The 27,741-nt window shown below is 40.1% G+C and overlaps 1 protein-coding gene and 1 long non-coding RNA gene across 5 annotated transcripts in view; one reads left to right on the top strand and one right to left on the bottom strand.

Annotated features, from left to right (window-relative positions):
- The window catches only part of FRY (FRY microtubule binding protein), a 439,393-nt gene that overhangs the window by 105,467 nt on the left and 306,185 nt on the right, over positions 1 to 27,741 (bottom strand). For all 4 annotated transcript variants that reach the window (XM_059378057.1, XM_059378054.1, XM_059378056.1 and 1 more), the window contains 12 exons: positions 26,530 to 26,662; positions 22,675 to 22,782; positions 14,141 to 14,399; positions 12,504 to 12,686; positions 9,272 to 9,358; positions 6,854 to 7,113; positions 6,233 to 6,422; positions 5,491 to 5,615; positions 3,210 to 3,267; positions 2,257 to 2,348; positions 1,744 to 1,916; positions 495 to 655 (listed from right to left, as the gene is read on the bottom strand). In XM_059378057.1, the coding sequence (XP_059234040.1) occupies positions 495 to 655; positions 1,744 to 1,916; positions 2,257 to 2,348; positions 3,210 to 3,267; positions 5,491 to 5,615; positions 6,233 to 6,422; positions 6,854 to 7,113; positions 9,272 to 9,358; positions 12,504 to 12,686; positions 14,141 to 14,399; positions 22,675 to 22,782; positions 26,530 to 26,662 (1,829 nt within the window). The remainder of the gene's footprint in view (positions 1 to 494; positions 656 to 1,743; positions 1,917 to 2,256; positions 2,349 to 3,209; positions 3,268 to 5,490; positions 5,616 to 6,232; positions 6,423 to 6,853; positions 7,114 to 9,271; positions 9,359 to 12,503; positions 12,687 to 14,140; positions 14,400 to 22,674; positions 22,783 to 26,529; positions 26,663 to 27,741) is intronic.
- LOC132002853 (uncharacterized) lies at positions 157 to 5,345 on the top strand. Its single transcript, XR_009400040.1, has 3 exons — positions 157 to 220; positions 3,228 to 3,282; positions 5,247 to 5,345. It is a non-coding gene; the product is annotated as an uncharacterized LOC132002853 (long non-coding RNA).

Below are 27,741 nucleotides of genomic sequence, written 5' to 3'. Positions count from 1 at the left end.
GAAAAAAATTAAGAACATAAACTTTAGTTACTTGGAAAAGGAGAGGAAGCAAGGGAATGCAGGAGAAGGGGTGATCTTGATTCACTGTGTGATTAGCAGGTTGCCATGGCTATGAGGGTCCGGGTTTAAATCAGCTCCACTGAGGCAAGAACAAACTGACAAGGCAGCTGCTTCCAGGGTCAATAAGAAAAACCATGTGGTTCTCATGCACTAGATAAAGGTAAGAGCTGGGAACAGTTTTGTGTCTTGAAACTGAGAACCCAGTTGGATTATTTACATATTTATACACAGCCATCACTTATGTTGGTGTGTGTATATTTTGGAATTTTAAAAATTCAGCTTATGTACTTAAAGGTGTGTGTGTTTGTTGCCTTTGCACGTACATTTTAACATATCATATTGTTATTTTAACCTTATTTAGGGCATGGTTGTCAGTTTAAGGAGAGAGACTACTGGTCTGACAAAAGTCATTGCCTGAGACAAAGGTGCCCTACCTTTAAAGCACAATACTGGTATCTTGTAATCTGATGATTTCTATCACTGTAGCGATCCAGAGGGGTGAACATAATGCTGAACGGTCCTGCCCACTGGCTAAATAAGATGAAAAGATGATGCCTCAGGCTTTGCTGGGGAAACAGAAATCTTCGGTGGTGAACTAGAGAGAAAAACAGAGTTTAGAGTCTCCTAGACTGAAAAGTATAGTGAATACAGTTTATGTCCTTATTCTACATGATGCTCACATTTTGAGGAAAGGAGTAATTTTATTTCGTAACTCAAGTTTTCTTTAGGTAATGAAATGAGCATTTTAAGAAGGCAAGCCTAATCTTCTAAGTGTAGTGTCCTCTCATGCTGCAGTCGGCGGCACCTTGTCCAGAGTGGGAAGCAGAGATAAAAAGTAGACTCACGGACACTGCTTTCTAATCAACGTCTAGGAAAACTAGAACACTCCCACTCGGCTGCTGCTCACATAGCAAACATTCTCTCCACCCATCTGTAGAAATACTGGGAAATATAATGTACGGCCCTCCATTTGAAACAAACACACTCTCACTGACGAAGTCCTCTCAAATCTGAACTCTGGGTCATCCAAGAGGAGGAGGGTTGGTAAGAAGAAGGTTTTGCCACATCAAAATAATGAAAAAGTAGAACCAGTTGAACTGTGGCCTTTTGTAATTATGTCAACACTTTTAATTACAGTTAATTAATTTTGACACCACACTGGCCAGCTATTTTTATTCTCTGTGCTTTTGTTAGATGAAAAGGTCTCATACCCATTTTCTCTGTGGGGAAAAAAAACAAAACCTCTCAATAATATAATTTACTAAGCTGTAGAGAATTCTATGGAATGTGTTGCTTGGAGAGTCAAGAGGAGGAATACTGTGGAGTTGGATCTCATGTTCACAGGGGAGCACGATGAAAAGGAAGAAATGAAGTTTATGTGAAATTCTCTCTGAATTACTTCCCCTGGAAATCACATAGATTCATTTTCAGATGGGAACCCAAAGAATAGAAATAATGGGATAAGCACAAAGCCAAATTTAACTCCTCTTGTTCCCTTTCTGACTCTGTGCTGAATGACCGCAATCTGTTCTCATGGGTATTCCCAAGTAGCCTGAAACAAACGAAGGACCCTTTCCCAGACCTGCACACAGTCCAGGAGGATGAAAGAGGAAAGCACAGCCGCGAGGAACACAACAGGTTTTTCAAGCAAGGACGGGACTTCGCAGTGAGGCATCACTGTACCTGGAACACACTGAATCAAGTTGGCGACCATGGCACTAAAATGTGCCCGGATATCTTTAAGAATTTCTACTTCTTTGTCATTTTCAGCTTCTAGGAGCATGCGGGTCAGGTCCACATATTCTAAGAACAAAGCCCCGAGGGCTAAAGTATCCCGTTCTAAGGCTCCATTTGTGCTGGGAAAAAAAAAAAAAAAAAGATTAAGCTTTCAGATGATTAGTCTTTATGTCAGAGTAGTACATGCTTCATGGAAAATAAGATTCACTGCCAGGGATCGCACGCTAAATTTGCTCTTGACCCACAGGCAGTGTAAATAAATGTGGGGAAAAAAACCAGCAACAGGTTTTGGACTTCTCTGAGTGAAAGTTAAAGGTAACATATTTTAAAAAGGAAGGAAGGAAGGAAGGAAAAAAGGAAGAAAGAAAGAACGAAAGACAGACAAGACAGATACGAAGAAAGAGAGACAAAAAGGCCAGTTTAGTGAGGAGAGATGAACTCATTCGACTTTCCCCCTACCTGTCACTTATGACACCCGCATCAGCCAGAAGCTCAAATATTCGAAGTAGTTGCAGCCTTAATAAGTCCCGCCGTTCTCGGCGCTTTTTGTTCTGTGTAAAAAGAGGGAATTCTGTTTCGGCACGTAGGCAAAACAATATTAACTTTGCTTTGGGGAACTGTATTAAAGGAAAGATTCACTTAGCTATTTTCAATTTCCTAAACATAAAAGATGAGGGTGTTTTTCTTTCTTCCAAATCCTTAGAGAAAATGCTTGCTATTATGGGTTATAAAAGAAACAGATCCTAAGTGGGTCAATAAATATTTACAAGGTGGCAACGTTCAGAACTAACCAGCTTCATTTCCTAGTTGCTCCCAGCAGCTACTGAAAGACAGAGTCACTGAAGCAGCAGAAAGAGTGGACACGAAGGATACCACCAGTTCTTGTCATGCAAGTCACAGGGCTAAAATTCTGCTACTTCTTAGATCTTATCTACTATATGGGAAGCTTCTTTTTCTGTCTTAGTCTCTTCCCCCCACCCCTGCTACATTATAAATTTGTCCTTTTCAGAGTACACTTCAGGAAAAATAAAGTTGACAAAAATGCTTCTTATGCTGGATGAACAAATAATATTCTTGACCATCCAACTCCTTGCAAAAGATAAGTAAATAGCTAAAACCCCAAATTCAATCAACTCAAACCTCCTGCAAAAGAATGAAATATTTTTACATACATAGGACTGTGTTGTTTTGCCTTCATGAGTTTAGAGCAAAAATCTTTTAAAATAGGAACCATATTATACTAAATACTCAAATACTGAGCAATAATAAAAATAACAAAAGTTAAAATATTAAGATTCACTGTTAATATTTGTATTTTGGGGGGGTGGGGGAATGATTAAGTATCATCTAAATTTATACTATACCATTGTTCAAATAAACTGAGGTTAAAGTATTTACATTAAAAATCTTACCTCTGGTCTTCGTTCCAGAGCTTCTTTCATTAATGGATGAAGTTCTTCCACTAATTCTCTATGGAGGAAAAAGGTCAGCATTTGAAATTCATTATTATTGACGTCAAGTTTGTCACCAAATACATCCATTGATCCTAAGTCATGTGCTTTTCTCACTTTGGCTCTGACCTCACATTCCCCCTGGACTTTCTGTTTCTCAGTCACATGGTGAACTGGAACCAGGTATTGGCTTGTGCTTTGCATTACTGGTTTTCATCCCAGTGTTATATTTACAATTTTGGCTCAATACATATTTGTTGACTTGATTTTGATTTCCTGTTCTGGAGACCTCTATGGCAAGATGCCCTCTATAAACAGTTAAACAGTATTTTGTAAGTGATTATTAAAATCAGAAAACTTCACTACAGGCACTGGGGATGAAGATAAGCCAAATCGAGTCCCTCACAGAAGACATGTTCAGTCTCACAGGAGCAAAAGAGAGGGGGGCAGCTGCCGGGCATCACCTTTGGGACCTGTGCTCAGGGGACTGACTGACTGACTGATAGTTGATTTTAAAATGAAGTCTTTTTGGAGGTTGAAAGATAAAACCCTTATTTGAGCTACATGATACAGGCAAATTGTGGCAAGTATTACAATAAGGAGGTTTTCATCAAAACCTTTTCTCTGGTAAAGTAAAAGTAAAAGTTTGATCATCTATCTTTCACCTGTTCCCATTATCTCTAGTTCTCAGCTTTCTATCCACTAATCTAAATATTTCTCTTCTTTGGGAAATAATTTATGAACTTCTATGTCAAGATGACAAAATTATGAGCTCTAGTTTCTGCCAGAAATTCTGTCTACAACCTACTCTATGCCTGAGCACCCTGCAATATTCCGGCTGGATGTTTTGTGCTATCAGACGTCATCCTCCAGCAAAATCTGAAGTTAGGAAGGTAAACTTTATGGCATTCTATGCTGAGAGACAAAACCTGCATTCCATTTCAGATTTCTCTAACACAGATGCTAGAAGTTCTTCATCGAAGAAATGGAAATAATATTAATGATCTCCTCTAATAGCAGCCATTCACTGAATATTTACTATGTACATTTTTATATTTAATCCTCTCAGTGCATCCATAAGATAGATTCTATAATGATAACAATTTTTCTTTTTTTTTATTGGATACACTTCATTTTAATTTATTATACCAATTTTACAGGTGAGGGAACCGAGGCCCAGAGACATTATGCTTTCCAGACTCACACGGCTAGCTAACAAATTATATAATCTTACCCACCCCTAAGAATATTGAGGGGGTAAGATATATAAGAGCACACGTCCTTGGGAAAGAAGGTTAGGTTCTTAGGCTCTTTGGGAAAGAATGTTAGGTAATTCCAGGAATTGTTTTTCTTATTTTCCTGTAGTATTTCTACATGATTCTTTGTCTTAACTATTTAACTAGTAAGGAGTAAATTACTGGTTCACTGGTACTCAAGTATCAGAACCCACAATTACTTTTTTTGAGAATAAAATCTGACTGTATATGTGAATAATGTAATGGATATTTTTTTTTCCAGTGGTATCTAAAAGGCCTCATTAATCTTTCTTTTTCAAATACAGTTTCTCGCAGATGCCTGGAGCTTTCCCTTCTCTATCTATGTAAAAAAAAAAAAGGTCAGAATTTTAATTGAATGCTTATAGGCGTTCACTGCTTAGCTGAAGTCACCAGAGGCAGCTCGAACTAGCACTTTATGACAGCTCTTTCAAAGGGCTTTGACACTGCCTCAGATGGAATGGTTATTTGATTAAAGGTGTGAAATGAGTTAGGGATCCAGAAAGTGAGACGTGATGGTTCTATTAAGGCAGTTAAAGCACCTTCCAAAGAGATGGGCCAGTGTAACAGAATACTCCTGGAAGAGTTCTATCGGTGCTTAACCTGTGAGCCTGTTGCATGAATGGCCGATGAGCAGACCTCATTGTTCTGATGGCAAAGCCCCTGAACGGTCTGGCTCACCGGCGATGGACACTGAATTCTCTTCATTTATATTCTCTAAAAGAAGCTTGCACACGAGATAAAATCTGAGACGTCAAATCAAAGCCGCAAGGACCACAGGGAAAAGCGAAGGCAGTCGCGAGGAACGCTTGCTCCATGCACGTCAAGCAACGCGGACACAAAGGAAATGGCGCAAAGCCTATAAATGCCCAGGTACATGCCGACACGCAAACTCAAACTCAAGTTAAAGACAGGACCCACGAGAGCAGCGGCAGGAATGAATTCAGAACTCATTGAGACTACCGTACCTGAAAACAAGGGAATTTGTTCTTCCAAATCCTAAAACTAAGGACTCTGTGATCTCAATGCCCTCTAGTCTCATCAAAGGCACCAACTGCTTTAACAGAACTCCCACCGATGGGGTGCCTATGGCCTGAAACAAGTTGATTAAGAGTGAAAAAGAGGTAACATGATAACTGATGCTTCCTTTAATCAAATGATGATTCCATTATAACAGTTTCAAAGTACGAAAACACAGCCCAAAACACTGCCATCATTTCAGAAAAACAAAACAAAACAAAACACATAGACAGGCATCAATTTCTAAACAGCACAATGAATGCATTTTTCTCCTGGGACACAAATTCTAAAGAATATTTTTATTGTAACAGAATTTTTTTTAACCAATTAAGTCTCCAAAACCATTCTTAGCAAGGTCATTTAATCAAGGCATAGTTTAAGTGCAAGTGCTTGGGGGTTGTGAGGGAAATGTGATTTGGAGGGCAAAAGCCAAGTGCCTCAGGGCACTTATAAATATAAGTCACTCTGTGGTCTTAAGCAAGTTTCTCAACTTCATCTTCAGTTCTCTTGTCAGAGAGGAATAATAAATTATGCACAACAAGGCTCAATGGAATTTAGAAATGTGTAGGATGCAAATCTGATCCCACAGACTCCAGATGGCAGGCACAGTGTAATACGCACTGTGAACTCTAGACAAACAAGCTAAAAAAAAACCTTACAGAATAATTCTTCTGAAGCATGTCACGTCACCTTGTTATCGTAGCTCACTGTACCATCAGGTGTGGTCGCCATGATTTCCGGAGTGGACGCTCTTAAGTGTCCCGGGCTCATTATACTGGGTTTTGCAACTCCAAAACAAAGAATAAGGTAATTTCTCCACAAGGTGACATAATTGTCTCCGCTGCTGGCAGTGCTGGTTTTCTTGGCATTAATTGGGCTACTAGAAATACGGATTTGAAAACAAGAGTGAAAGTAAGTTCTGGACTTTAAACACCACTGGTTAAATAAAGATCCTAGGAAGCACTCAAATAGAGTTGAACAACTGTCTGCCAAGGGTAGTCTATGCTGTTACAAACTGTCTGGACAGGGGATGTCTCTGCTGAATGGGAAGTTGAATCAAAGTTGAAGACTGCTTTCACCGTTAAGGGACTGACATTCTATACTCAGACAATCATAGGGATTATTAAGGAAAAAGAAAAAAAAACTAGGTTTAGATAAGACCTTTTGACCTCTTTTAACTCCACGATCAGGATTCTGTATTAGGAAGTACAGAAACTAGAGAGGATTATAATATGCAAATCAGTTAGGTAAAAGGAAAACGTAAGAGGGTGAATGATCAACAACACAAAGGAAGACATATAGTTTCCTTACTTTGGGTCTACCAGGGGCATGATGGACTGCAGCCGAGTGAAGGCATACGGCCAGGCGTAGCTGAGGGCTGTGGGGCAGTGTTTGGGCAGGTTCTCCTGCCGCAGGAAACTGAAGAGGCAGAGGACCCAGGGGTCTTTGACAGACTGAGCAAATATCCAGACATGGGAAGGGCTCTTCACGTCATAATGGCTATTGACCAGGACTGCGTTCCACTCCACCAACCACTGCAGATCCACGCTGTGGGTCAGCGGTAAGGTTGCCTGCAGGTGCGAGAAGTGGGCCATGAATCAAAGCTCCACGGTAAATGACTGGTCCCCATCAGGGCTCCACCTTTGAGCCCCTTTGTCCACACTGCTTTCCTGACCACCTCTGCAAAGGGCCAAGCTTTGAATCTAAACACCCCTCCCACACCTACAACATTGGATGTTGCTCTGTACTAGCCACTGCTGTGTCTTATGCTGGAATACAAGCTGCTGAAGGGCAGAGTTTAGAGACTTGGGTCCTGTTTCAGTTATAATGCCACACAGCACGTGCATTGGGACACTGAAGATGCTCATTAAATAGTTGTTGAGAAATAAATGGCTTTAGTAAAATTAAACTCGACCCTGGGATTGCCGCTTAAAATTCCAAAAAGCTATTAATTTCTGAAATTCATCAATGTGTTTTTATTCCCTGTAATTAGTATCCTGGGCTATTAAATGCTATAATCTTGTTTTCTGTTTCTTGGACTAAACTACCTTCCCTTTGACTTGAGGAGATGGCAAAATGTAATCCCTTTCATGAAGGGCATATCACGGATGATTTTTGAGGTAAGAAGCCTACTTATTCTTGTCCTGTGATATCAAGCCAAAACAACACTACATTCTAAAACTTTTTTGATCTATATCTCATATAAGTTTGTATGTGTCATTCTCTTTGAAGCCTAGAAAATCAAAGTTTCGGGAAGACCAGGTTTCAAATAATCCAGCTGTGGTGCCAGGAGAGACAATTCCCTTTATGACTATCTGGCAATTAAAATGATCCATATTATCTCTTGGGTCTACAGGTTCCCATGGTTATGGGTGTGTCACGAGTGATCTCAACAGTTCATTGGCTGTAAGGGGGCGGGGGACAGCCAGAGCTTCAGGGCCAGAGACGAGATTTCCAACACAGGCTTGTGATCCGGGAAGTGTACCGACCATCCCAGAGTCTCTGTCTGGGAGATATTAATTTATGACTTGGGAATTATTTATGCTAATCTCACCTAACCTTCAGGTGAGTCACATGAGATAAGGAATGTAGAAACACCTGGCACAGAGCAGGCACATTCCTCTTCTCCCTCTTCCGTGTATCTTCTTAAGTGTAGTATTGCTGACCTAGGAAACCCAGGCCCACAATTTTGATTCTGATAAACAGAACAAAAATCACATGACTATCATCTACAGCCCAATAAGAGATGGATATGAGATAATTAAACTGGACTCTTCCATTCCATGTTAAACCAAATTAAATTTCTTAAAGCTGTAGCGCTATGGAATATCACTGTGAAAGTCTGTCCTGCCTGGCTTAATAGTTTGAGTAATGATCATTATTACTACGACTGTAAGCAATGGCAGGGCCACTAACGGTAGTGATCTGTGCTCAGTCTCAGTGAGAGAGAGAGACCACGGAAAGGCTTTGTATTCATTTCTATGTGTCAGATATGTCTCTATTCATTTATAGTCATTTGAAAGGAAGAGACAAAGGCATCAGCCATGTGGATGCGGTGAACGGTCCCCGATGTGCAGGGTCTCTTTCCAGCAACTGAGCTGAAATTAATCCAGATCCCTCTTCTACGCTAGACTGATTTTTAAAAAAATCAGATAACTAATATCAGTATCAATTTTCCTTCTATTTGTTCTGCAAATTGAAAGCTGCCAATATGCTCTTTAAAAAGGGAAGAATGTATTTGAATGGCAGATAAAGGTGTCCTAGATTCGGAGCCTAACTAAGGTCAAATCCAGGCCCTAACACTTCCCCATGGGACCACAGCTCCGCCCCTTAATATTTTTGAGTTTCAATACCTAGGAGGGTCGAAAAAGGTAATAAATATGAAAGGACACCATAAACTGTAAAGCACTCCATATAAGTTACATGGTGGTGATAAGCACGATAAATAATTAGTTTTCTTAAGGAATCTTGAGCAATTCTTTCTGAAACTGTAGTTTGCAAATTATCTATATCCCTAAGGTTCAAATTTTGTTTGAACTTTATCTGAATGTTTCCTGAGCCAGTATCTGAAAACCTTGTCTTGTTTTTACAAGTACTGTTGTGTCAGTTTATTATCTGACATGAAACCCCAGAGTTCTTCTACATCATTTTTCTTTGTCTCCCTTTTTCAGACAGGTCTGGAGCTTACACTTGAGAACAATTAGGGATCAGGATCAAATGTGTACTTACCGAATCTGAAACAGCTACGTGAATGAAACTTTCGAGAATGGACGAACTTAGCTGATCCATGACATCAATCATAGGCCTGTCATCATCCTGTACAAAGGGTGAGCAATTACTCTCCATGGGAAAAAAAAATTCCTTCCCACCCACCCCACTGTCTTTGTTTGGTACATGAAGCTGAACAGCTTGCAAGATAGTGATAAGGGTTTTCTCACAGAAAATTGAGTGCCAACATGATGAAAGGTAGTAGATAAAACTCCCTGTGATTCTGAGTTTAGTCTTTCAAGTTTCAGTGGAAGATGTTTAGAGCTCCAACTTCACCTTGTACTGAAAAGACATGGACTTGAACTTCCAAATGCTGCACACATAGACAAGGATCCAAACACCTGTGCCATATGTCATCCAGCAGAGTGTTCACGTTGTCGTGAAAATTAAGGGATGGAAACCCCACAAGAATATGCCTTGTGGGACCATGAAAATGCTACGTGCTTAAGTCATTCATCTGCTAAAGTAAGTGATAAATTGTTGACCGTGACTGAATTTTAGTTCCAAAGAAAGTGCACTGGAGACTGACCACACTGACCACATACTCTGTGGTATCTTCGTTGTGTACAGCTACTTGGCAAAAGAAGCAGACTACAGAGTACAGGAGAGAGTATCTTATAGAAAATTCTTCTTCACAAATAGTGTGTGTGTGTGTGTGTATGTGTGTGTGTGTGTGTGTGTGTGTGTGTGTATCCTCATATGGATATGTATATGTCTGCCATCTTTTATTAAAAAGAAGCTCAGAATTATAAAATTATTTACTTCAGAAACCTTACAGGAAAGCCCTGAAAACCATTATTTGTGTATGAATGAAAATGGTTTCCAAAAAATTATGGCTGGGGGAAAAACACCTACACAAGCTCATAGATACAGAGAACAGATTGATGGTTGTGGGGTGGGTGAAATATGTGAAGGGAGTCAAAAGGTACAAACTTCCAGCTACAAAATAAATAAGTCATGGGGATATAATGTACAACATGGTGACTAGAGGTGATAATACCATATTGCATATGTGAAAGGTGCTAAGAGAGATCTTAAAAGTTCTCATCACATGAAAACAATTCTGTAACTTTGTATCGTGACAAGTGAGATACTACCTCGCACAAGTCAGAATGGCTAAAATTAACCAGTCAGGAAATGACAGGTGTTGGCAAGGATGCGGGGAAAAGGGAACCCTCCTACACTGTTGGTAGGAATGCAAGCTGGTGCAACCACTCTGGAAAACAGCATGGCAACTCCTCAAAAAGTTGAAAATAGAGCTACCCTCTGACCCAACAATTGCACTACTGGGTATTTACCCTAAAGATACAAATGTAGTGATTAGAAGAGGCACATACACCCAAATCTTTATGGGAGCAAAGTCCACAATAGCCAAACTATGGAAAGAACCTAGATGTCCATCAACAGATGAATTAAAAGAGAAGATGTGGTCCATATAGGTAATGGAATACTATGTGGCCATCAAAAAACCTGAAATCTTGCCATTTGCAACAACATGGATGGAACTAGAGGGTATTATGCTGAGGGAAATAAGTCAATCAGAGAAAGACAATTATCATATGATCTCTCTGATATGATGAATTTGAGAGGCAGGGCAGGGGGTCATGGGGGAAATGGGGGGAAAAATGAAACAAGATGGGACCAGGGAGGGAGACAAACCATAAGAGACTCTTAATCTCAGGAAATAAAATAAACTGAGGGTTGCTGGAGGCTGGGTTATGGACATTGGGGAGAGTGTGTGCTAAGGTGAGTGCTGTGAATTTTGTAAACTGATGATTCATAGACCTGTAACCCTGAATCAAATAATACATTATAGGTTAACTTAAAAAAACAACAACTCTGCAGGGTGACAGATGTTATTAGACTTATAGTGGGGATAATCTCACAGTGTAAACAAAACAGGTTCATTATGTTGTACAGCTGAAACTAATATAATCTTGTAGGTCAGTGACACCCCAATAAAAAAATTATGTGAAAAAAAAGTTGTGGCTGATAGAAGAGAGCAACATATGAGAAATGTTCTTAACACAGTCTTTGCATAGAAATTAAGATCATGGGTTTTATACTTGAAACTCATGTAACAATTATGGTCAAGTACACTTTAAAAAGAACATGGGGCTCTAGAGGCATATATTTCTGACTTTCAATTCTGGCTGTGCCAGGTCCTCCCTGCTGATTTTTGGTGAAGGCATTTAATCTCCCTAAACTTCAGCCTCAGTATCTGTACACTGGGGAAAATAATACTAATTTTTGTGTTATTGGGAAGGTTAAGTGAGATACCATGTCTAGTGCACAGCACAGTGGTGGACATGGCCATGGTAATGATGATCATTCCTATCAGACTTAGAGACTTAATGGAGGTTTACCAAAGTACAGCAAGTCTTGGACATCCATTTATCAGATACCACAGATGTCCTAAAATAGATCACCAAGCCATCTGAAGAAGAGTGAACAGGAAGGACTGTGATGAATTTGAAAATATTGGGTAAAGACAATGACCATTTTGTGGATCAGAAAAACCAAGTTCGGGGATTTAAAACAGGAAAATGGAAAGTAGCATTTTTTTCTGAAGAAGTATGTGACATAATGCGCTGGCCCTTCTTTCGTCAAATTATGCAGCTTATGGTTCCGCCACCTGTGCTTGCAGGCGATGAGCCCTAACATCTGAAAAAGGGTGCACAGCCCTTGACCAAGTGCGGACATTAGCTGGCCAATCATGCTTGGCCATTGGCTTGCTTCTCCAATCTCAAGGGGACATATTTTCTCATAATTTCAAGATTACTGAAATTAAACAGTTACCCAGACTGTTTGATACCTTGATCATTTAAAATGGAACTCATTATTTTCTCAAGTTCTTTCTCTAATATAAACATTATAATGTCTTCTTAATTTGATGCATGCTGAACATTATGAAGAAAAATGATCTACAACTTAAAATTCTTCACTGTTTAACCAAGAACCACCTCTTAGAGAATCAGAAATGGTCTTTTCTATTGCTCTCAGAATAGACGGCATATCTCTTGGAGCTCAAGAGTACTCTTTCATAATCAAAAACCCATGGTCAATCAAAAATTATTTTTTGACATCATGTTTGACAAGGAGGCCCATAAAACAGTAATGCATTATTCCCAGGTTTTAATCTAAACTTCAAAAGAAAGAAATGAATTAGAAAGTTCAAAAGGAGAATACATACCTCAGGCTGACCCAGGGCGACAAATAAAGCTCGAATTTCCTTGAGTATTAAAACGGACAGTTTGCGTGTGGCCACCTGGAAACTGCAGAGTAAAACCAAAGCAAATCCTTCCACGGCGTGAAGCACACTGCAGTGGGGGCCCCGCTCCGACTGAATTCTATGGCTGGAGCCATTCGCAATCAGCTGTCAGGCAATAAGAGCACATTCGATATTCAGAAAAATAACAACTGAAGAAGAAACTACTCATATGTGCATCTTTTGGCACATGGGACCTCATAATATTAAAATAAATTGCAATGGCTTCTATCCAGACACGACTGTAAGTTCATTATTATTCATGACAGATCACAGATCCCCTTTTTCTTTCGATCCATTGTTACTTTGGAATACCATCAACCATCTGTTACCTTTGATAAGAGAGAACTCAGATTTGACTCATTTTGACTCAGATTCCCTATAGACTTGTAGAGACCATTCAAATGGATTTTCAAACATTTACTTTCTAGTCACATGTGCATATTTGTTTCTTGTGTTTGATTCTAATCTAAGTGTGTGCACGTTTGTGCCATGGGTTCAGAAAGTTCCCAAGTCACAACTAAATGGGTCTAAAGCAAAAGGAACCTAGACAACAGGGCAGGTTCCACAACCATTTCAGTTTTCCTTTGACAAACACATGTAACCCTTGTTTGTCTACTATGATCCTTTGGCATGTATATAACACAGGGAAACAGGAATGACCTAGGACTGGGGATCCTGGCTGCTGCTTCAGTGCTGTTGTTCTCCCCTAAGCTTTCATGTTCCTCAGCCTCTCAGCTGTGCTCTTCCCTTGCCAGGCCTCTTTTCTTTTTTTATTTTCTTTGACAGAGAGAGAGATCACAAGTAGGCAGAGAGGCAGGCAGAGAGAGAGAGGGAGCCTGAGCAGGGAGCCTGATGCAGAGCTTGATCCCAGGACCCTGAGATCATGCCAAGGGCAGAGGTTTAACCCATTGAGCCACACAGGTGCCCCATCCCAGGCCTCTTTCCCATCCGCTCATTGCCAATGTCAAGTTCACCACTGCCCTTGTTCTCTGTGACAACACTTCTCCATAACCTGCTTTTCACAAGGTTTTCATTCATTTTTAGCATTTAGGACCGAGGTGGGAAGGAATAAAGAAATCCTAAGACTGCATATTTTTTCCTCTGTGGATATTGAACAATACAACCAATGTGATGTATGATAGGGCCAAAAAACCCCAAAAACCAAAACCAAAACCAAAAACAAAACAACTGGAGGGCAACTAACTTTTCTATATGCATAATATCCCTTTCCAGCTTGATAAGCATATCCATACCCAGCTCTATATCCATGCTTATAGTCATTTGTTCTTAGAGATTTATAATCATAATTCTCTGAAAAAAGCAATTTCTATTCCCTGAATGGCCTTGTGAATGATAACAAATCTAACCCAAAGGCCTATCCATCCTCAGTTTCTTGGTCACAGTTCACGCAACATGGAAAAATTAACGGCCATCACCAGGTCTCGAGAAAGTTCCTTGGTGGCAGGAAGTAAGAACTCCAAAGGTTCTCCAAGCTGCAGCTTATTCACACAAATACTATATTGCAGAATATAAATCAGTGGGAAGAGTGTTAAAATCACCTCTGAATTTCTGATCTTGTTGCCTTGTTCGTAGACTTTTCCTTGAGTTTGTATGACCAGTTTCCACTGGGTGAGCAGCTGGAGCAGTAACTTCAGGGATGAATCAAGGAGGGTGTGATGCATGTCGTTGACTTCCCGGAGAAGGAAGTTAGTAAAGCCAAACAGTACATCTTCTCTCCAGTCTGAGAAGTCCACAAGTAAACCCTGAAGAGAATTCTGTGCAATATGTCGCAGCTCATCGTCCATATGAATAGAGAGCCTGTGAAGGGAGTAAAAGACAATAAAGCCTTTAGTTTATTAATGTTTCTTCCAGATTTGTGACAGAACAAATATAGTTCTCTGCTTTTATCCATGTCTAAAAGTGGGTCACCCTGTCACCTGCTCTTCATTCAGCTCCCCTTGTGTTGACACCTGATAGAACCAGCATACCTTTATCAGAGTTAAGGAATTAACCTGGGTACAAAGCTATTAACTAAACCACAGATTTTATTCTGATTTCACCAGTTTTTCACTAATGTCCTTTTACTGTTTCAGGATGGAATCTAAAATATTACCTGGCATTCACCTATATCTGAATCCTTTTTTTTTTTTAAATTTTTTTTTTTTAAGATTTTATTTATTTATTTGACAGACAGAGATCACAAGTAGGCAGAGAGGCAGGCAGAGAGAGAGGAGGAAGCAGGCTCCCTGCTGAGCAGAGAGCCCGATGTGGGACTCGATCCCAGGACCCTGAGATCATGACCTGAGCCGAAGGCAGCGGCTTAACCCACTGAGCCACCCAGGCGCCCCTCCTTTTTTTTTTTTTTTTTTAATCTGAATCCTTTTAAATACAATGTTGACTACAGAATAAATTAGTATCAAACCCTTTTACTTTTTTAAATTAACATATAATGTGTTACTTGCTTCAGGGGTACAGGTCTGTGAATCATCAGTCTTACAGAATTCACAGCGTTCACCATAGCACAAACCCTTCCCAGTGTCTGTAACCCAGCCACCCTAAACCCTATTACTTTTAAGGATAAGAAAACTGAGTACCACGGAATCTAAGGGACTCACCCAGAAGTTCAGGGAGAATGAGAAAGTAAGGCTTAGATCAATGGTCCATAATTGGTCTCGTTCCACCAAGGGGTATTTGGTAATGTCTAGAGACATTAATGATCATCACAACTCAGAGAGGGCTATCAGCATCTCTCTAATAGGTGGAACCTACAGATGTGGCTAAGCATCCTAAAATGCACAGGACAACTCCCTACAACAAAGAATTATCTAGACCAAAATGTCTACAGCGTCAAGGTTGAGAAAATCAGAGTCAGCTGAAGAATACCAGGGTATTGGTGGTATAACCTAGAATACTGTAATAAAATTAAATCTTGACACTGGTATGAGCCATCAGCTAACATGTTTTATAGATTCTTTTATTCATTTACTTAAGAAACAAATATTTTTGAGATCTCCTCAGATTCAGACACACAACCCTTCAGATACAGAGTTCAGTATGGCCGTGTCTATTGGGTGGGGTGCTTACAGGAGCGAGGGGGGGAGATGATGCTGGAGAGGAAGCAGGAGGAGCTCAGGGAAGGGTCTACAGTCCACCCAGGGAAACAATACAGCAGGGAAGGGGTTAATGGTGTGTGTTCTGTAATCAGCATATCCAGCTCAGTGTCTTGCCACTTGTTGCTTACTAACTGTGGGACCCTGTGCTAGTTAGTCAATCTCTCTCAGCCTCAGAGCCTCATTTGGGGACAATTATTGTACTTATATTTCACAAACTTGTGTGGTTCATGAAGATGACCCACATACAGTGTATAACACTACACTGAGTGTGTAGCAAGCACTTAGTAACTGGTAGATATTATTAGAAAAAATGAGCTGTATCTTGAAAGATATAGGGGAATAACATGATTAGCTTCACACCTGGGGAAAAAAAAAAGTTAGGCAGGAATATGGAGAATGCCTTGGAGAAGCAACCAGAGTAGGGGCAGAGACCAGCTAGAAGGTCACTATAGTGTCAGACAATAGGTGGGGGCCAGGTGGGTGGCTGACCCAAGGTAGAGAAGTAGTGAGAAAGGAAGACAGATCAAAGACACTGAGGATGTAGAGTTTCCAGCACTCAGCAGCCCGGAGGCGTTCAATGTCAGAGAAGAAAATGGCTGAGTCACTAGGGGCCCCCCCAAAGAGGGCAGATAGTATCCTCAGCGAAGAGAAGAAAACACTTGGACCCAGACTGTATAGGAACATCCTCAAAGTCCAGGATGCCAGCCAATGACTTCTAACCCTTAATCGAAACAAGTCTGGTACAGTCCTATGTTTTTGAATAAACATGATTTCAAAACTTGAAAAACAAATACCTTTCTTATTCTCTAAAGCATAAAGCACACTAATTGGTCCAAATCTGACACTTAGAAACCAGGCAAAAACTTGTTAATGAGCAGATACATATCAAGTCAGGAAAAACATATTTCCTGTCCCAAAAGCAAGTGATGTTCTAGGAAGATGCCGAGAAGGATGATCTAACTGTGGGACCCTGTGCTAGTTAGTCACTCTCTCTCAGCCTCAGAGCCTCATTTGGGGACAATTATTGTACTTATATTTCACAAACTTGTTGTGTGGTTCATGAAGATGACCCACATACAGTGTATAACACCACACTGAGTGTGTAGCAAGCACTTAGTAACTGGTAGATATTATTAGAAAAAATGAGCTGTATCTTGAAAGATATAGGGGAATAACATGATTAGCTGATTCTTCAGGTTAGACCTAGCCCACTAAGTCTAGAGCTCTTACAGGGAAGGCATTACAGTTGCTGGAGGAAAACCTAGAGGCCTTTACCTTGAGCTTCCAATTAAGGACTGTCTATGGCAGGAATTTACAAACTTTGTGTTTTAATCAGCAGCTCTATTTTTCCCCCCGCAAGTTTTAAGTACAGCACAAAATCTGAGTTGAAGCTTGGGTAAAGGGCCTGAAGCCCACCCCTTTGGGGGAAAGCAGTAGATGCACCCTTGAGTCATTCTGCAGCCATGGCTTAAAAATACTAGTTTATAAAGCAAACAAACAAAAATGCTAGTTTATGGGAAAAAAAAACCCACTTGAAGTCATCTTTCCATCTTAAGTTTGTCATTTCTATTTATTATACTTAAAGCTATCTATGATCCTGAATATTTTAGGAACAAGCCTCTGTAGAGGACTCTCAGTGGAAAGCACTTTCATAAAGGTGAGCTTCAGAGTCACATGGGAGCTGCTTAGTACATCTGAATAATTTTATAGTGTGAGGTGCACGAATCAGAAGGGAGTGACTTCAAATTCACAGACCAAATCCAGGACCATGATCAGAAGAAAAAGATCCATCAGGAGAAACAGCCCTTTCTGGACTGTTGCAGGATAAACAAAAGGTTATTAGGAAGAGGTAAGGAACCAGCTGCCCTAGAGTATCACCAAGGGCAGCAGAGGGAGAAAAGGGTTTAAAGTGAAGCCCAGGAGACAACGGTTTCCAAAAGGAGGGACCTGCTGACAGGTGGATGGTTAGCCTTTGGAATAGTTCACCAGAAGTGGTTGGAATGTCTTCTCTGCAGGTCTCAAAGAGTGAACATCCATCTACATACAGTGCTCTGAGCTGTATCTCAATTAAAATAAAATACATTGAAAAGTGGTTTATTGCAGCAATATACGCACTGAGACTATAGTTCTCAGTAAGCCACTCAGAACAACCAGTCACCTTCCACTGTACAGACCTAGACTGAAAAGCAAATGGTAAATGGCAAATGGCAAATATTTTTCGGGTACCACAGAAGACTGTGGAATTCTGTATGCACTATGTCATAAATTGCCACAAGTTATAAGGAAACACTGCATAAAAAGTGTTTATCTCCCATTTTGAATCTAACCAATGACATTTCTCACTGCCATTTGGCGGCAGGAAAATTCTGTACATTTGGGCAACCGACTTTCCTCTTCTGAAGTTCAAATCTCCTTCTCCGAAAATAGGAATAAATATGTGCCCAGCTTTCTTAACATACTGTGCATGAAAACGCATTGTACATCAAGGCATCATCTGTTATTCAAATGTAAAGATGCCTAAAAATAATAACTAACATTTGCTGAGAGCTTACTGTGTTCTAGGCACTCTGTGAAGTGATTTATGTGATTCTCACAACCTCATGACCAGTTATGGAAAGAGGAGGGCAGACACGGAACAGCAACCCCTCCATGCATAGGTAGTGCTGTGGGAAGCGACAGAGGACGGGAGCCTGTAGACTGTTGAGGGAGACGTCCTTCCTGTGGTCAAGGGACAGAGCAGGAAACATCTGGGAGGTCAGTCAGAGAAAAATGATACCTACGCCCAAAGACACAAGTAACCTCCCTTCTATGTGGAAAACCTCGTGAGCACCCACAACTGGGAAGGGGAGGCTCTGTGAGAGCAGGAAGGAAATCCTCCCCAGGGATCTTATTGTGATGTCAGGAGGGCCTATGGAGCCTCCATGGAGCCTAAGGAGAAAGATTGCTCACACGCTGCCATTAGAAGTGGGCGGGGCAATACACAAAACATCAGAAATGTAGTAGCGTGGAGAAAGGGGTTTGCCATTTCATTCCATCCAACAATGTCATGCTAAACACACTAACAGGAGTCTGAGGCTAGAGTGTCTGTGACATTGAGCCATTACCTGAAATGCTGGGAAGGGGCCTTGGGGGACAGATCCCCTCCTTATTCAGGGGACGGAGCTGGGGGATGGGGACAGAGAACTGACATGAATGTTGGTTTTATTTTGCCAGTTATAAAGAAAACCAAGGAGCACTTGGGTGGCTCAGTCAGTGAAACATCTGCTTTCGGTGCAAGTCATGATCCTGGGGTTCTGGGACAGAGCTCCGCGTTGGGCTCCCTGCTCAACAGAGTCTGCTTCTCCCTCTCCCTCTGCCCCTCTCCCCGCTTGTGCCTTTTCTTTTTCTCTCAAATAAAATCTTTAAGAAAAAATAAAGAAAACCAAGTTTTTCTGCAGTAACAATGTACTGCAGGATGTAACCATGAAGCATCTGAACTAAAAGGTCTCATACCTCTCTGACTAGACTGTATATTGCCTCAAGAGTCAACTCGGTCCAAACAGGAATGCACTATGTCCCCACAGTGTAAAGAATACTACAGGCTGGAAACCCACATTTACTGCTGTTGAATTTCTCCATTTTGTCCTCGGACCCTCTCAAGGGGATCTAGGGACTCATTTTCTCACAGGTTAACAGGACCCAGGGTGTAGGTCGAGCCCTCCATTATCTCTTCCTTGAGGAGAACAGCCTCCGGCTTCTAAAGTTTATGGAAAAGGTCTCTTCACAGGCTTGCCATACAAGCACAGTCATTTTCTTGATTTCTAAGCCTTGAACCCTCAAGAATGTTTATTTGCTCTTTCCCCTCATAAAAACAGTCCCCATTGCTTTGAGCTTTGTAAGAATGTACATAATAATAAACACGATGCACCATAAATAGTATGGACATTCCAACCATGTCTAACAGAATTCCCTTTGGCATGCCTGGCACCAGGGTCTTCTGCAGATCCAGGCGTCACTGGATTCGGTGATCAGAGTGATCCAGAAGTAAGAATCTCCCATACAGTCACAGCAAAATAGTGTCACAGACTGTACCTGAATGTGCGTGACATTTAGAAAACTCAGTATTTCAAAGGCCTAGTACACATAATCATCCCCAATTAAAACTTCACTGACATCAGCAAACTTTCCTTCTGCTTCAATTTAACCGATAACTTTTCCCCTGCTGACACATTTTCCCTGGATTAACCAAAGCGCACATCTGTGACACGTAGCCCTCTCCACAATCTTATGAAATAGGCGATATTATTCCAATTATTTAAAAAGATTTTATTTCTTTACTTGAGAGGGAGAGAGAGAGTGACCGAGGGAAAGCAGGAGCAAGGGGGAAGGGCAGAGGGAGAGGGAGAAGCCAACTCCCTGCGGAGTCAGAGCCCAATTCACCAGGACCCCGGGATCATGACCTGACCTGAAGGGAGACACTTAAGGACTGAGGCACCCAGTGCCCCAGTATTATTCCAATTTTATCAGGGAAAAAACTCTGAAGGCTTAAATAATTTGCCTAGATCACATGGTTAGGAAGTAACAAAAGCAGGGAGGCAAAATTCAGGATTTCCAAATGATTCTATTTCATTCCCAGATTTTGCTATTTCCTCCAAATCTCCTAGATGGTGTTCTGCCATTCTCTGGTGGCTCAGAGGCCATGAGGAGCAGTCTTCTGTCCATTAATTTCTCACTGCCATGTCCAACCCTTTCACTCAGCATCCCCTCCTCTGTGCACACTAGACTCGGACTCACCCAGCCCCTCCCCTGTCACCCCTGGCTCAGCGACAGGCTGCTCTTCACCTTGGCACCTGACACCTGCCTCTCAGCATTTCTTACTCTCTGGCTTTGCCAGCATCTTGGGAGACTCAATAGTATAGGATCTTAGCCTCTTCTTCCTGAGGTTCTCTCACTCCCAAATAACCTTTTTTCTTATCCTTTGGGAATCTACCCTTCATTCCTCCTTAGGTCCTCTTGCCCAGCGCTGGAAGGCCCTTTGTGATCCGGGCTTATGGTTCCCTCTTTTCCGCTGCTTCCCTACTTCCAATGATTGTGTTCTTTGCTCACATTCTGGTTGTCAGCCTGAGGCAAATTAGCAACCTAGGCTGCCAATCATTTAACTTCAAAATCCTAAAATATGTCCTAAACATGGAATGGAACAGAGAAGGACGCACAGAATGGAGGTTGCTGATGACAGGAAAGGAGAGGTTACACGTAGCAGTGACCAAAGCCAGCAAGAAGGTGGATGGCTGTGGTCAGAGAGCACCAGGGCTTCCAACAGTGGCTTTCAAAGTAATGGCTCTCCAGTCATCCTCACAAGCCAGCCCTGTCCTGTGCCGGCAGTGACTGGCAGGAAGAAAGGGGCAGCTGTGTCTACGCTTGGAGGGCAGTAGGCTACAAATGACATTAACGGACCAGAGAGAGTGATCAACAGGAATCCAAACTGGCCGTCCAGCGCAGAAGGCATGATGACCACAATGACCAGGAGTGTGGTGCTCCGTGGAGATACTCGGAAGCCATGGGGTGGCCACTGGTGGTTTGCAGTCACGTGGGACCAGGGCTTGGGTTATTCCATTTGGATACTGATGGAAAAGGTGCTCTCCAAAAAGGGCTAGCAAATGTGGGTATGCAAAGTAATGCGTAATGCATTAATATTTGTTATCCTTCTCTTGGCTTTCCTCTATTCTACCATTATCAGATTAAGAGCCTAAAATATTTTTTATCACATTATTCTCTCTCTTAATACTGCATCAGTCCAAATGCCTCAGCTAATAGAAAAGATTAGCTGAAAATCTACCTCTCCAGTCTTTTTCTTTTCTTTTCTTTTCTTTTTTTTTTTAAGATTTTATTTATTAAATGTCAGAGAGAGAGAGAGAACACAAGCAGGGAGAGCACCAGGGGGCAGAGGGAGAAGCTGAGCAGGGAGCCCAATATGGAACTCCATCCCAGGACCCTGGGATCATGACCTGAGCTGAAGGCAGAGGCTTAACGGACTGAGCCACCCAGGTGCCCCTACCTCCCCAGTCTTCTTTCTAGGTCTTATTTCATTGACTTTCTAAATTCCGTCTCCTTTCCTTCCTCCCCCCTTCCCTCCCTCTTTTCCTCCCTTCCTTTCTTTTTCTTCCCTTTCTCTCTCTTTTTTTCCACATTAAGGGTGATTTTGTTCTTCATTCCATTCCATTCAAACACCCATGTTTCTAAGGATGTCATGTTCTAAATTGCTGTTACATAATGTCACTTTTGATTTTAAAATTAAAGACACACATAACTGTCAACTGGAACTTATCAACATGAGAAATAGGACACTTACTTCACTGTAACAACATAATTTCACTTAAAACAAATTAACTTGAGGTTCTAGTTGGACTGCCCATTCTCACGGACAACGTTGGGAGAGTGATACATATACGACTTCGGGCAGCTTTCTGAAGCACTAAAATTAGCTAAGGATCCCCATTTCCTAACTTCTGGGTGCCCCGGGGGTCTGTGGGTGTCAGACTGGGAATCGGACCCTGCATGAACCCTTCTCCAGGCACATTTATCTCATTTCCTGGCCCCACCTCTGTGTTTCATGGCATGCTTTTCCTTCCTGAGCCCTATCTCAAGATTCACTTTCTCCCAGGACTGATCTGCTGACCTCCTCAGTCCCCAGTAATCCCACTACCCACTGAACTCACTCCCATATCACACTGTTTGTGCCATTAGTTTGTACAGTTTCAGGCCTTGGATTGCCAGTTACCTTATGTGCTTGTGTATTTGCTTCTACATTGGATTTTAAGCCCCCTTGAACAGGGGGAGAAAAACATACACTTTTTAAATTCCTCCTTGCTTATACATAGTACCTAGAATAATGCCTCATTTAGTAAATATTTGTCAATTTTTAATAATAATTCTTTTTTTCTTTTAAGGAATCATGACAAAGGATTACAATCCATTTAATCAAATACACCCACAGTTCTCACCTGGCCAGCAAGTCAATGAGTTCAAGTTTTGACATCCCATCAGGAAGCAGTCGGGGGATAGCAGCAACACAGGTCCTGAAAAGATCTATTTTTGGCTTTCTCTCACCCCTAGAATTTGAAAACAAACATAGGATAAAGGCTGCAAAAGTTTTTTTTTAAAAATCAACCAAATATGTGAAAAAAGACTAGAATCGACAACTTCTGAATCACTGCATGGTGTTTGCTGTATATTATTCTCAAAGTTTATGACCTTTAGAACAATGGCCAGGTCTAAGAGAATGTACAGAGATTTGAATCTTAGAGGTATATATCCAAAAGGAGAAATGCCAGTGTCAACAGTATTCTACCATACAGTTTGCCATTCAGCCAGCTTCCCTGGGGTTTGGTCCCTATGGACTGCACTTAAACCACTGAATTCACTGACATGCCTAAATGCACCCGCGGGGGACAAATACAGTGCAATCATTTCTATACTCAGCATTTAAAAATAGGATTTTAGTGGATACAAGGAATGGTGCCTCTAACAAGCATGACATCTGGAAGCTTCTCTCCCTAGTGAGTTATGCTTGTCCTCTGGAGTCCCTGCTGTCATTTAAAAAATTAAGTGCTTCCAAAAATAAGTCTTTCGTAATGTCAAGTAAAATCCTGAAATGTATATAGTTTTGCACACAATTCTGAGTTTTAAAATTATTCTGATGAGCCTGACCTCTATGGAGATTCCTTCCCTCTTTTCATCGCCTTGGGAATATGAATGCTTGAAGCCAAGATAACTAATATCTTGTACATTCTGTTGTAAAATCTGAAGGACTGCTACATTTTATGACAAATTGTTTCGATTTTTAGTAGTTCAAATAGGTAACTGACCCTTATCCACATATTTTATCAAGAAAAACTATACTACCCATCATATCCTTCCAAGAACCTAAGTGGTGAAATATAACAACATATTTAAATTCTGATAATTCAGTCTTCTGAGAATAAATATAAAACTGTCATGAAATTAACGCTATTGTAGGACACAAAGACAATGATGAAAATGCAAAGTAGGATAAAGTCATTCTTTCTTGGAATAGTAACTGTGGTCAGAATAGAAACACAGCAATTGGAATCTGCCCTCTCTATAACCAGATGGCAATTCTGCTTTTTAGCATGGCTTTAACTTTGTTAGGAATGCATACAAAACTGCTTATGTGAAAAATAACACATATATGTTGACTTCTCAAATACTCTGTTTTTGCAGAAAGTTATAGGATTATCTTCTCTCCTTTTCCATAGTCCTTTTGGCATGGAGTGCACGAGGACTGGAGAAGGGACCACTGCACACTGGTCTATAATCAGCTGAAGAAACGAGAGGTTTTCAGGTGACACCCCAAATAGCTGTACAGAGTTAGAACCTAGGGATGGCTCCTAATTGTTCATTTGCAACATGGTGAGTTGTTTCAATAGTTCTCCTAGCTTGCTCACCAGATGTTTTAAGCAGCTGGCATTATTTGTTGGAAAACAGGTGACCCCATTGACCTGAATTTGTAAGGCAAATTCTGCCAGGCTTCCAGGCTGATAAAATGAGCCTAGATTAGAAACTCTCATGGGTGCATTATTTCCTTTTACTACTGTAGTCCTTGCCCTCTGGGCTTTTAAAGATTTATTTATTTATCTTAGAGAGAGAGTGTGTGTGCATATGAACAGGTGGGGGACGAGTAGAGGGAGAGAGAAAATCTCAAGCAGACTCCCCGCTGAGTGCAGAGTTGCAGGCATAGCTTGATCTTACAACCCTGAGATGAGTCAGACACTTAACTGAGTCACCCAGGCTCTCCTCTCTGGGCTTTTACAGGAAGTGAACCCCCAATAGCAGAATTTTTATGAACAGATACTGTTATTATTTGCTAGCATGTGCCACAAAGGGGATGAAGAATGGAAATGGTGCAAACATAAAATGCTAACATTCAAGTTTATACCCTAAGCAGGATATGGGAAAGTGAAGGATTGACTATCAACTCCAAAGATGATTTCCGTTAGCATAGTGTGGACCTCAACTGTCTCCTCCCAAATGCTTATGATTCTCTAATGTTTCTTTTTGTCGTTGGGAAATGTAGCAATGAGTTATTCTCCACTCAGGCATCCACCTTAAAATGTAGCAAGGAAAGTATTCCTAGTCCCATTTGGGGGTCTTAAGATGAATAGGGAAAAGTAAAGAATCGTCTTAGAAAAAGTTCAAGGTATTGGTTAAAATTTTAAAAAAAAGTTTGAATATATTGTTTTGGTCCTGACCCTATTGTATGACCTCTTTTTCCCCCCATTTTTAAAAGTTATTTTTATTAACATATAATGTATTATTTACCCCAGGGGTACAAGTCTGTGAATCATCAGGCTTACACATTTCACAGCACTCACCATAGCACATACTCTCCCCAACTACTGTAACTCTCCATAACCCAACTACCCTCTCATATGATCTCTTGATCGTAAATATCGTTTTCCTTTAAAAGCCTTTCTTTACTAATTTTAGAGGAAACAACTACAATGCAGAAGTTTTAAAAACATTTCTTATATTTTTTATATTATCAGTTGAAAATTGCTTTAGTATTAGTATTTAGTATTAGTATCTACTAATGGGGTTAAAATTTGATTGACAATCTGGCAATATGTGAGGTAAGAACTGGAGATGGAGACAATACATATAATGGGATTCATCTTTGTCAACTTTAATTTTTGTGATTTATTTAAATGTGATCATTTAAAGCAAATGAATGGCAAGCTGCAGGATAATATGCATTGTAAAATCCCATTTTTGCACAACAAATGCACATGTACATATATTTGTGTACAAATATTGTGTATATATATTGTGTACACATATTGTGACAAATGGAAAATTCTGGAAGGAATCACACTGAGTCAAGGAATAGTCGCAGATATCAAGTAGACCTCTGAGGAGGGGTTTACCTTTTAATTTTATATACCGCTAAATATGCATTTAAAATAATTTTGTATGTTTTCCTTTGTCTTATCATGTATTATTGCATTTTTCACATGCTGCCATTGTAATAAAAATACACACCCACAATTTGAATTTCCCTGTATAGGTACAACCTTTCAACTAACTGTGGTTTTTGGAACCAGAGATGCTGAGGAAGAAAGGAAAGGTTCCCCATTACATTTTAGGGAAATTATGCCACAGGAGCCGAATATAACTTAATTCATAGTTCAACAACAAAGTCTGAAGTCTTTTAAAATGTAAATTTATCACCTAATCCTAGTTCCTGCCATCATTAATCCAAAACAGCAAATTCAAGTTATAGGAGTCTCTTCTGCAGAGCTCTAATTACAAAGCTACATCTTAGATTTTGGCTAAGAACATCTGATTTCTACATTCAAAACTACAATTTTTTTCTTTTTAAGATCCAGTATTGCTATGACACGGTTGCATAGAGATTATTAGGCACATTTAACTCTCACAGTTCAGGAACAGTCACTAGACACAAGCGAATTTGACTTATAAAGATAGAATGTCTGTAAAGTGGGGAAATCACCATAGCACACAGATAGTGACAGAGCTCAGGAGCAAAATCTCCCTTCTAGAAAGTGTGGACCAGTGAAAGAGACTTGGGGTCCATTTTCTAACTTACTGGTCCAATGGTACTTGAGACATATGTGAAATAGATCAATCTCAGGTTTGACCTTATTTTTTGAGTTAGTAAAATACTGTCAAAGGACATTTTTACTATCCTTAATACTTCATAGAACTCTGATGCTAGGAAGAGGAGAACAAATACAGAATATGTGGGAAGAATAAATGAGAGAAATCTCTGCTGGTACATTCTGGCTAATTAGCAACATTGTCCTCACTGTACTCACGTGATCATGTCTTCGGGTTCTTTGTTTAGCATCTGAACATTTGTTAGCATCATACACCTTCCTACTTCTTTATCAAGGTGCCTTAAAATGTTGTCCACGGCTTTTCGTACTTGAGAGTAATATAGTGACATGCCTGGAAAACATGCATTGTAGTTACATCTTTGACTAAATCCATCAAGGAATGAAATCCTAGTTTGTTCATCCTTTATGACATGTTTTTACTGAAGACCATCTATGGGTCAATGATTTCATTAAGCGATCCTAATTCAATCCCTTTTCTTAGCATAGTGTCCTGGACTTGGTGGATATGCACCAAATAATCACTTGAATTTAATAAATAGAAATTCTAATTCTTCAGATGGAAAAATTTTCTAGAAGAGTTAAAATGAAGAGGGAATAAAAAGGTTGACTTTTGAATTTTTATGTTTTTGAGTAGTACAAGAAAATTCACCACCGTTATTGATTATATAAATAAAAATTAATTCTCACTTGGGGTTCAGATTATAATAACTATTATTCTCTGAAACATATGTGTGGATGTTTTTTACTAAGATAAAAATGACTTCATAGAATAAATTTTAAAATGAAAGAAAGTATATTTTAGTTATAGTATTTTTACTGTTCTCACTAATTACAGTGTCAGTGTTCTACTATGAAAGACATGTATAGCCTATGTAGTTCACATACATATATGCATTTTATATATTTATGTGTGTAATACAAATGAAAAACAAATTATTCTGTATTTAAAATTTGTACTCCAATGAAATAATTGTTAATGATTATTTCTCATCCATTAAATCTGTCTGAACTCATTTGAGCATTTCCTAATTAAAGATAAATATTTTAAAGTGAAGAAGTCTCCTCAAATTTCCCTAGGGTCTTTGACATAAAAATTATTTTAACAAAGGTTGTAGTAGGTTTCTAAATTCAGGGATTCAACAAGGAAGAAATCATCTCTTTGGGTTAAAATAGCTGAACTAAAAAAAAAAAAATAATCTCATGTAGGCTAAACCCACAATATAACCTGGAGTGTGTGGGATCTGGAATGTTTAAAACACAGATTAAACTAATTTTGCTGAAAAAAAAAAAAAAGGAAAGGAACTATAAAAAATGAACAAACTAACAAATGAATATTTATATGGTTGCTTTATAAACAGGATTATCTACCAAAGGATACAGATGGCTTAGAAATTTACTGTAAAATGTAGA

The sequence above is a fragment of the Mustela nigripes genome, chromosome 15 (assembly GCF_022355385.1).
Source record: "Mustela nigripes isolate SB6536 chromosome 15, MUSNIG.SB6536, whole genome shotgun sequence".
NCBI lineage: Eukaryota > Metazoa > Chordata > Mammalia > Carnivora > Mustelidae > Mustela > Mustela nigripes.
This window is presented reverse-complemented; position numbering and strand designations above follow the sequence as displayed.